The following is an 11698-nucleotide window of genomic DNA, read 5'->3' as shown; positions in this document are numbered from 1 at the left end:
CCCACACTCTCAACCACTCCTCGGCTCTCACCCACCTAAGTGCTTCAGTGACCCAGCACTGCAAACACCATGACAATGCAGGCAGACTGTGAGTTTGTGTGTGCACTAAGCAAAGGATACACACCTTGGTTTCATTTTTCATATAAAATTTCAATTCAATATAAAGACTTACAAGGGAAATAATACAGTGAAGATTAATATATTTGGCCTACGGCGCCATGTTTAGCTTCTGTAAATCTAATTAAACTAACATTTCTTCATGAATGCTACAAGAAACTGGGCAATCATAATGAGCAATAAAAATACTTTAAAATGGCATTAGCATTGAACAATTGGTCACTTCAATAATTTATTTTTGTTTTATGATAAGAATATCTTCTCAGTAAAATTTAATAATTAATTCTGTAAAGGTAAATGATAAGATGGCATTCAGTCTATAAAAGTGAACATTATCTTGAAACTTCAAGAAAAAGATTCCTGAAAATTCAGCAATCTTTTTGTATCCAGTTTTTTCATATTTCAAACATAAATGTACTTTAATAAAGAAAATCCCATTTCCTACATCTGTTTCGATGATTATTACAGTGAAAGGTAACACGTGGATTGTGGGTGCACCTAGTGAAAGGCTAAGTAGTGTAAATGTAAAGAGAAATCACTGTTTTGACATGAAAGAAAATCAAGTCACAAAAATTCCTCATAATTGAAATGACTAAAAATAGAGCATAAAGTATAACATTCCCCATTTCTTGTTTGGCACATATATTAATACATTTTGAAACAGTACACAAACAGCAAACAATTGAAGACCAATAGATACTAAAACCAACTAGCACAGTAATAAAATGCCTAAAAGTTATGAACATCTTAAATACCTAATTCCCATGTAACTTCTATGCCAATCATCTCTGTGAGGTTCAAGCTCTTCAAAGCATTATTTGATTCAGGGATTCCCAGAATTCACTAAGTGTCCTACACAAATTCATGTTGAATCACACTGTTCCTCTCTAAACTGGTGGAGCTCTTGATGGCCTTCATTTATGAGAACACATGTATACCCTACTCACAATTTTGAAAAAAAGGGAAGGCCTTCATACATGTCACTTTTTAATTTTATCCAATCATTAATCTTCTGAAGAGTTGTTTTTTCTTGACTTAATATTTTTGCAACTTTTTTCATCTTTTGATCATTTCTTTCTATATACTTCATCCCTTCCAGCTGAAGCTGATCCAGTTTTTCATCTCGGCTTTCATCTAGGGGTATGTTTTCACATATCACAGGATTGAATCTAAAATACGTGTCAGGAGGTAACAGACCATCAAGCATTATATGGACTTCTGTTAAAACAAAAATGAAGAAAGGGTTGGTAAGAAAAGGTGTGAGGTAAGTTATTTTGAAATAATTCATTAATTATTCTCATTTAAAATTATCTTCATTTTAGGCACATTACAAATATGTTTATTTTACAATAGGTTCAACCTATATCACAAACAAATCTATAAATTACATTTAGCTTTCCAAATTTTTCATATATTTTGCTCAATTAGGGATCTTGCTTGACTACTCTCCTTGATGAAATGCATTCCTTTCTTTTGCTTTTCATTTTTGGGGATCATCTTTGCTGTACTATATACTTAAGTATATTAAGATTCATCATGTTTAATTGTATAATTTGACAAAATTTGGTAATGGATAAGCATTTGTTTTCCTACTATAAGTCATACACACTCCCATGACCTTCAAAGGCCTGAGTCTCTGCAGTGAACCATCCCTAATCTTGTCCTTCATAAAGGAGTCAGACAAACATCCTTTATCATGTTAGTTTTCTTGTCCTACTTTTAGTCATATATAAATTCACCACTTAATTAGAATTGTTTAGAGAGGCCACATAAACTTGCTGTTATATCTCAATAACAATGTATTATAAATCATTATATGTTTCAATGTAATTCTTATGTTTTCAAAGTTAACTGTCACAAGCCTCTATATCTGTTTCATTAACTACAGTGTAAGTATAGTAAGGTAACATTTCACATCTAAAAGTTCCCAAAGAGCCTGCCACTGTATGAGGTACAGACTTATGCAGTATGACACTGGTTCACTAAAGACTATCTATGGCAGATGGCCTACCACAAGAAAACTGTACTCATTCATCACAAATACAAATTAAAACTATAAACTCATGGTATAATGTTGACTCTTATTAAAAGATAAGAGACAAAGAAGCTGCGGTGTGCTTTCTAAGCTCACAATACAGCCTAAACCACTCTTTCACAATTGAGATCACATTTTACTGAAATCAAAAGACTGTAAGTTGAAGAGTCCGAAGGTAGCAGAGAAAAACTAACCCTCTGTATCCGTAGCACTGCTGATAACATTGGAGAGCTTGGTCTTCAGGCTGGTGTATGTTGAGGTATTCCTCACATCACTCTCATACCGTCCTGTGCCCAAGGACACTATACACTCTAGTGGGGTATCTGGCCAGATACATTTACATTCATGCAGGGCCAAGGCCGAAGGGTTATTCAGAAGCAAACCTCCATCCTGCAAAACAAAGCCATAAGAGTTCAGTACTTCCTACAGGAAAAAGCTATCAGTGTAGTGATTAACTTAGGACAAGAGGATCCTTTCAAATGAGTTTATTCATATGCTACAACTCCAAATCCCACTCTATAGAAGGATAAGTTTTACTTTCGTATTTTAAACAACTTTTTGGATTGCTTTGTGTATGCTGCTTAATAACACTGAAATAAACTGAAAATCCTAACACATTTTCATGTATATTTATTTATTAATTGTGTATGCATCCACATGAAGGTAAGAGGAAAACTACGCTGTGGATCCTGGAGACTGAACTCAGATCACTGGACTTCATAGTAAGTACCTCTAACCACTGAGCCATCTTGCTGGTCCCTGAACCAAACAACTTTTAAAGACACTAGGATAATTAATAAGAACAAAACAATCTTTCAAACATTCAATGTAATCAAATTAACTGAGATTTAAACAAAATAACTTTAAGATATCATGTCCACAGTACAGCTGTAACCTGAAGAAAGTAGGAGAAAGTTTAAACTTCTTAGTCAGTGGTTCTCAACATGTGGCTCATGACCATTTTTGGGAGGTTCTAATGACAGAGGTCACGTAAAACCACTGGAAAACAGATATTTATAATTCATAACAGTAGTAAAATTACAGTTATAAAGTAGCAAAAAAATAAGTTTATGGTTGGGGTCATCACAACATGAGAAACTGTATTAAAGGGTTGAAGCATTAAGAAGGTTGAGAACCTCTATTCTAAATGTTTATCAGTAGCAACATGACTTTAAAGGATTCAAAAATGGAAAAAATGCTAATAGAGTATGTTGTAAAAAACTTAGAATCTCAATCAGGGTTGAGTACTATAAAAATAAAAAAGGATTTAAATTTATGGCTAAACATTAATAAAATGAATCATACAATAATATCTAAACCTATTTCATTATTATATTGTATACTGAGCATAAAAATCTAGGGTACTACATCTGATTGAAGCTATTTTAAGTAGCTACTTAGACTTCCTAAATATATTCCCTTTGCAGGTATTTGATTTGTTCCTGTGCATCATAAATAGCCTTTAAGTTTCTGAGAGTACCTCTATAAAGCAACAGTTTCTAATTTTGATAAAGTCTGCTATACCAGGGACTTTTGTGAATGGACAGTAACTTAAGAAAAAAAAAACTGTTAAAAATCTACTTAACCCTAGATCACAACACTGCTCTTCTAAATGTTTTACACTTAAAACTACAATCTACTGAATATTGTTGGTATAATCTGTGAGGTTTAGTTCACAATTACAATCCACTCAGTGTTCTTGGTATAGGTTGTAAGTTTTGGAGAATGTGTAGGAGAGACAGAAAGAGGTGCAGGCAACAGTGGTGATATATTTCAAAGCAGGTTGTGGAGAAGAGTATTCTTGGGGCTGTGTAGAGGCTTTAGTGGATAAAGTGCCTGCTACTCAAGTAACAGAACCTGAGTTCAGATACCAAGCACCTACTTGTGGTGGCACACATTGTATTTGTAACCTCAACACAGGAGGGTAGAGAAAGGCAGATCACTGGAGCCTTCTGACCAGCCAGTCTAGTCAATTGGTAAGCTTGGGATTCCATGAGAGAATCACGAATTTGTTTGTCTCACCAAACAAGCAGGAGAGCAAAGACACTCTAGGTAACCTAAGTATTCACAGACTGATCACATGCACTACACACATGAATATAACAAGCTATCCATTGAACTATCTGTTGAACTTCTTTGTATCTTTAGCAGAGATAAAGGTCATATGTATATAGGTCTATTTCTGGACTTTTTTTTCTATTTTACACCCAACTCTCCCACTCCCCCACTACACTGATCTAACTTCCTCAAATAACAGTCTAAAATGCACTCGAACTAAAAAGCAGAGATACAAAATGCCAGTGATCACTAATACAAAGTTTTATACTTCTGAGATGCCAGGGAAACATGAGTCCATCAGATTCTGAGAAAGCAGTTTGGTTACATCTTTTCATTGCTTATTACATTCTACCTTTCAGTATGGGCTGTTAGCTGCCACTTTATGCTCTAATTTCTATCCCTGAATTGCTGACCACCACCATTTTTACACATGCCTTTGAATGACTGTGCCATATGTTTCTATGCTGTGACTTTCATGAGAGGATATTCTTTCAAAATATATCGTTTGTTGAGCATGGTGGTATACATCTGTTAGCCCAGCACACTGGAAGCTGAGAAAGAAGGATTGCTGTAATGCAAACTCAACATTACAGGTAATATAGGGCCAGCCAGGGCAACATAGCAAGACCCTCTATTTAAAAAAATAAATAACAATAGGAAATATTTCTTATCAACAGATGTCAACATTTCATACCATGTCTCTTTCCAAGATGCTAAGTACAGCACAAGAATAGTGTAGCTGGTACTCACTCTGGGGATGATGGTTACTTTGTTTATAGAGTTAGCAGACTGAATTTTTAGTGTGTTTCTTGGTGGTTTAGTTTAATGCTTATCACTAAAGTCAAAGTAGCATGGCAAAGAATAAATAAACAGTAAAATACTAATTAAAGTCAAAGTACAAGTTAAAGATGTGAGAGCACTTAGCACAACATGGTTGAGGTTTAGTGTTTGAATACTGCAAGAGAGAAAGTGTATGTGGGGGGTGGGGTGATTTGCTGTCTATTACCAAGTATATTATTTCAGTTCATTCATGAAAAGCCTAAATAACTATCTGTATACAATCTGTGTAGATTAAAAAGCTTATAGGGAATAAACTGAGTCTGAATCTGGTGTTTCTCAGAAGCCTTTTGTTCTCTGCCTGCCTGCCGCTATCATCTCTGAGCGCCATGCTTGCCCCACAGGCAGAGCTCTCTGTTCTTTCCTGACAGTAACAGCAGTCCTCTTCTCTTCCTCTACACACCTTAAGCTGTTCCCACATGCTCCAAAAAATATACATGGTTTAAATTCACAGTATAACCTCACCTTCTGAAAATGCTATTTTCCCTCTGATATCACAAATGTGGTGTTCTTCTAATGAATGAACATCAATATCTCACATCTAAGCTTTCTACTTTTCTTAGTCCAAAGAAATTTATTTGTTTATTTATTTCTTTATTTAGCTAGCTAGCTAGTTAGTTTTAAGACTGGATCTCAGTATGCAGAAAAAAAGGCTCTCCCTGTACTCTTGATCCTTCCACCTTACCTTCTGAGCTGGAATAGCTGGTTTTTCTTTAGTTTCTTTTTAATGCCTTAATTTTACTGTTTTTAGTTATGTGTCTATGTGCACTAAGCTGTCCATGGAGGCCAGAGGCATCAGACTTCCCTGGAATTGGAGTTACAGGTGGCTGTAAACTTTCTGATGTGGGTTCTGGCAACCAAATTCAAGTCCTCTGGAAGAGCAGTACTTACTCTTAAGCACTGAGCTCTCTCCCTGGTTAAACCCTTTCTTGAGTTTGTTTTTCTAATTTGAGGTTATTTTATAATAAATTAAATATAGGCCAGATTTAAATGGTATAACTCATTTGAAGGGTATAATTCAATGGCATTAGCTACCTTTACATTGTCTTGAAACTTTTATTTGTAATGTTTCCAAAAACATTTTTTTCCAAACTATGTAAGCATTCCCCATTTTCTTTTATCTAATTGACTATTCATTCTACAGACAATTAGATGAAAATTTCCTTGTAAAGAACATCTGCATTATTTAACTATCTTATTAGTGACTTTATCAGTCTATAAAATTTATGCTGTAGTCTGAGTTATTTGGCCACATTCAACTATGCCTTCTAGAGGGATCCATGAAAAAAAGAAATTAATTCTGTAAGTTCTGTTAATTCTAGAGAACCCTTACTAATACAATGACGTATCGGATTCTTCTTAGCAAAGATGGAATGTTAACAAAGTAATTTTGGAAATAGAGATGAAAAAAATGAGACAGGATAATTCTGTGTGAAAAGTACTAGTTCAAGAGAAACACTGTGCTAGTTTCTGACAAAGGAGAAGTGACATGAGCTACTGAGAAAGGACCCATGCTTTAGTTCTGTCTTAGGGTTTCCACTGCTTTGGTACAGACCATAACCAACAGTAGTAACATGGGGAGGAAAGGGCAAACTCCCTTACCCTTTGAAGCTTTATGCATTACAGGCTTCCTTAAGTCCAGTCCTAGGGAGGCCTTTTCTCAATTAAGATTTTTTTTCTCCCTAAATCCTGCTCCATAAGAATATGAAATAAAATGAGATACCTGTAGACATGACAGTTAAAATGTATTTTCAGAAATGAGATTAAAAAGAATATAAATTTAAAGAATTTAGTATAAGGTTATGAAAGTGCTAATATTTTAATGTTATCTTTGGCTTCCTAAGCTGTAAGTAAAAGACAAAGACTAGCTTTGCTTTCTCCCAAGTTTTGTTTAGGCCATCAAGATTATTCATATTTTAGAATAAAATATTATTTTTGAGGGGAAAACTATCTTATTTTTTCCTCAAGATTTACAAAAAGGCATTATAAAACAAAGAAGTACTTAAGTAGGGTCTAAAATGATAGATCCCACTTGAATATTCTTTTTAAGATGAATGTGTTCCTGGAGTCCACTGGTTACATCACATTACATGTTATTCCATGTAGCTGTATCCTTTATATAAATTATTCAGCTCAAAAGAGAGAGTTTACAGTCATCAGTATAAGAATGGTCAAAAATGAAAAGAAATACTCCTAATCTATATAAAATAAAATAAAATAAAATAAAAACAACAAAGCACTTCAGACCTGCTTTGCTTTAGACAAAAATAAAAGCTGAGGTAGGAGGATTGTGAGATCAAGGCCAACCTGAAATAATCAGTGAGTTCTAAGCTCTTTCTACTTACTGATACCGAGGTGGTGAGGAAGAAAGAAAAGTTCTGTGTGTATTTGACTTTTTACTGGAGGTCTGTAGCATGATTATATTAAAAGATACAATTTATAAACATGGTATCTTTAAATATTAAATAATTTTTCCCTCTGGACACAGTCATAACAACATAAGAAAGGATGAAGTTATTGATAAGAACAGAAACATACATAATAATACAAATATCTAGTTAATAAATTTTCAATCAATATCAGAAAAAAAACCCTATGCTTTAATCTAACTACAAAGACTATATTACTTTTGAAAACTAAAAGTAGGAAAATTAGCCAACATTTTAGAATACTATTTTGTCAAAATGTAAAGCAAAACTGAGAAAAAGTTTAAATTTTCTAGCTCACACATGTAAACTAAAATTCCCTGTGAGGAAGTTTTCAAGTTTATATAGCCGGCATACAGCTCACACAGAAGATCTGCGCATGGGCTTTGTGATGGCTTGTATTTGCTCGCCCAGGGAGTAGCTGGATTAAAATGTGTGGTCCTGTTGGAGTAGGTGTATCACTGTGGGTATGGGTTATAAGACTCATTCTAGCTGCCTGGAAGTCAGTATTCTGCTAGCAACCTTCAGATTAAGATGTAGAACTCTCAGCTCCTTCTGTACTACGACTGCCTGGATGCTGCCATGTTTTCAACTTGATGATAAGGGACGAAACTTCTGAACCTGTAAACCAGCCCCAATTAAATCTTGCCCTTATAAGAGTCATGGTGTCTGTTCACAGCAGTAAACACAAACACTAAGACAGGGTTTGAATGTTATTTAAGGTTCCCGGCAATAATTTAGACCTTTTCCCCCACCTAATGGGTTATAAAGGGTACACAAATACTTCAATGATTAGAAAAGAAAGAATTTATGATTCCTTCAACTAAAACTGATTTTAAGTGGGAAGTCGTATGAAAATTCAGCATTTATAAAAATACATATTTGAAAGTATTAGCTCAAAAGCTTCAACATGCCTTACTTTTACTATTTAAGTTATAAACTCAGATTTTTATAGTGTGAAAAACTCTATATTTCACACTATAAAAAGAGAAAAAGAAAGAGAAAAAGATTAAGTAAATGAATCTATATACAAAAAAGAATTAACAATGTTAAACTTTCCAGTTAATTCATATACTTGAATGGGAATGGCTAGCGCTGCATCTGTAGCTGGCTTTCTCTCTGGTCTATCCTTAACAGTTCTGAAGACTCTGACTTCTCATTTGTAAAGTGGGGACGGTCTGTCTCCTAAGTAGCAACAACTAATAAATAAGCCAATCCACTTGAAGTTTATCTAGCACACAATAGCTCAGGGTTTGCTATTAGATGGCGTCCTTGCCTCCAGCTTTCCCTCCAAAATGTCACACAGATGACCTACACCTCCAGAAACTATCAGTTTCCATCATGCTGGCATAAGGTTCAGGTACACTACCCCATTTCCCTCAATGCTTACTGCATTGACCAGCCACATAACAGAAAATAGCAAAAGGTTCCCTAAGCCATGCTCTCATAACAGAAGGCTTATTAATTAAAAAATAGCAAATAAATAATAAAAGTTTCTTGAATTATGGAATTTTTAACTTATGTGAACATAGGAAATTTCCTGTTGATTGTTTAGTTTAGTAACAGTTAAATTCTGACTTTAATTCTAACTCTTTGCTTTAATGCTGACTCAAACATTAAGGTTTAAAGATTGCCACACAGGTCAACTTACTTGATGAAGATCATTCCCCAGCGCATATTCTGCAAAGTAGCCTGGAGCAGCTGATGAGGCTCTAATGGCCTGCCACATTTTATACTGACAGCCTCCTAAATAGTGAGAGTTGGTGCCAGGAAAATGTCCATAGTTTCTGAACACAAAAGCTTTTGGCGTTTGTCCTCTGTTTACTATGGTACTTACAGCAGCTACCTAGAGAGTTAAAAAGTAAACAAAAATATGATTATTAACCACAACATCTAGAGTCTTTAAAAAATGAACACTTTATTATTATTAATTTTTTAAATGCAAGGAGCTGCATTCTGTAGTCCTTCTTGGTCTAAAACTAACCTACACTGGCCTGAAACTTGTGCAGTTCTTGTGCCCACAGCTAAGTGCTACAATTCCAGGTGTGAACTGCCGTGGGCAGCTGGACACTGTAGACATACAGTATGTCTGTGAGACCAACAAGAACAAGGTACTAACGAAAAGCCTAAAAGAAAACTGCATGTGTGTTATAGGACAAGGAAGATTTAAAGAAGTATAAGCTCTGACACAAGTTGGAGATATATTAGATGAGAACAATAATAGAAGATGCGTTTGAATACACGATTTTATTGAAGAAGATTCAGAAAGACATACATTTTAAGGTAATAACTGATGTAACAGTGTCAACAATTTATTCTTCAAGTTCAACACATGCAGTATTTTGGATATAATTTACAAAAAATTTTCATGTTTGAAAATATTTTATTCTGAGAGTCCATCTTACACTTACCAGAATGGCTAAGGTCGACAACACAAGTAACACTCATGCTTGCAGAAAGTGTGGAAAAGGAGAACACTCCACTGCTGGAGGGAGGGAGGGCAGACTAGTGCAGCCACTATGGAAATCAATACAGTGATTCCTCAGAAAACTAATGCTCAGTCTATCTCAAGACTCAGCTACACCACTTTCGGGCATACCCAAAGGATGCTTCAGCCTACCACAAAGATCAACCATGTTCACTGCTGCTCTATTATAACAGCCAGAAACTGGAAACCACCTAATGTCCCTCAATAGAAGAATAGATTAAAAAAAAAAAAATGAGGTCCATTTACACAATGGAATGTTACTCAACTGTTCAAAAGAATGAGATTTGCAGGCAAATGAATGGACCTAGAAGAAAACATCCTGAATGAGGTAACCCAGATGCTGAAAGATATATATGGTATGTTTTCACTTTATGTGCATATTAGTCATTAAGTAAATGACAAACCAGCCTATATTCCATAAACCCTAGAGGTTAGGTATAGGGAAAAGGACTAAGAGGGAACAGATGGGTCTCCCTAGCAGGAGGAATTAGAACAGATTTTACAGGTGCACTGGGGGAAGGGCTGGGGGAAGGGCTGGGAGAGGAAATGAGAGGATCGAGTAGGGCAGGGATGGGGAGACAGGGTTGAGGAAGGGAATTCCAGGAAATGGAATGGAGAGGCACTTGAGGAATGATATGGAAACACAGTGCAGTGGAAACTTCCTAAAACATGTGAAGCAATCCTAATGCAATCTCCTAATAATGGAGGACACACAGTCCCAAATGGCCATCTCTTGTCACCAAGACTTCCAGTACCAGGACTGGGTTGCATTCCATTGAGCTGTTGACCAAGCGGGTCCCATTGAAATCAATCCCCAAACAAACCCAGGCTGTTGCTAAGATAATGGATTGCTTTCCACAAACTGACAGCCACTGACACTGCTGAGAACAACACCCACACAACTCACTGACCATGGAGCAATCGAGCTGATGCCTATACCGAACTTTCAGCCCTACATTCTAGTGACTTTGGTACAGGAAGTTATTCTACTGGCTTACAAAAGAAATATAAACACAAACCTAGCTACAAAACTTCTGACCTACAATCTGTTTTGCCTGCAAGATACGCTATGGTAATGGTGGCACAGAACTTGTGGGAGCAGCTGACCAAGGTCTGATTTGACTTAAGGCCTACTCCACAAGCAACCTATACTGCTTGGCTGACCAAGAACCTGAGATTAGATAGCTCAAAAACCTAGGGTAAACAAAACACTTCTGGTAAAGAAGAAAAGGGTATCAATAAAATAATCCTAATGATATTCTGCTATACTTATAATCAATGCCTTATTCAGTCTTCAGCAGAGAGGCTTCCTCCTGCAGGAGACAGGAGGCCCCACAGCCAGTCATTATATAGAGTGAGAGTACTTGGAACACAGAGCTCTAAGTGGGATGTCTCCACCAAATCCCTCCCCTTAGAGCTTAGGGAACCCCTCAGAAGAGGAGACACAATGGAACATAGTCCACAAATGTGTGGGAGGATCTGAGACCTTGTAAGAAAATTCCAAGTAAACAAAAGTCTTGTAATCTCTGTTCTTGGAACGTGCTCCTCCTGGGTCAAGTGGATATGATAGTTTACTTCAGATTACTCATTACAACTGAATATTCATTATTTATTTTTATGACTGTATGGGAAAACATGCTTTCACATGCAGCTAGTTCTTAGGATTATATGCAGCTTGAACTCATGAAAACTGCACTCAGGTGACTTTCCTTAACCCTCAGGGTATAAACTGTCTGA

At 35.9% G+C, this 11698-nt stretch overlaps 1 protein-coding gene across 1 annotated transcript in view; it reads right to left on the bottom strand.

The window, feature by feature from the left end:
- Positions 1 to 336: 336 nt before the first annotated feature.
- PNPLA8 (patatin like domain 8, phospholipase A2) overlaps positions 337 to 11698 on the bottom strand; it is a 37490-nt gene continuing 26128 nt past the window's right edge. Inside the window, exons 8-10 of the mRNA XM_080919160.1 lie at positions 9125 to 9319; positions 2347 to 2542; positions 337 to 1335 (exon numbers count right to left, since the gene is read on the bottom strand). Of these exons, the coding sequence (XP_080775286.1) occupies positions 1061 to 1335; positions 2347 to 2542; positions 9125 to 9319 (666 nt within the window). The 3' untranslated portion in view covers positions 337 to 1060. The remainder of the gene's footprint in view (positions 1336 to 2346; positions 2543 to 9124; positions 9320 to 11698) is intronic.

This window comes from Micromys minutus, assembly GCF_963924665.1.
Source record: "Micromys minutus genome assembly, chromosome: 1".
Lineage (NCBI taxonomy): Eukaryota > Metazoa > Chordata > Mammalia > Rodentia > Muridae > Micromys > Micromys minutus.
The sequence above is the reverse complement of the archived record's forward strand: the minus strand, read 5'-3'. Positions and strand labels throughout refer to the sequence as shown.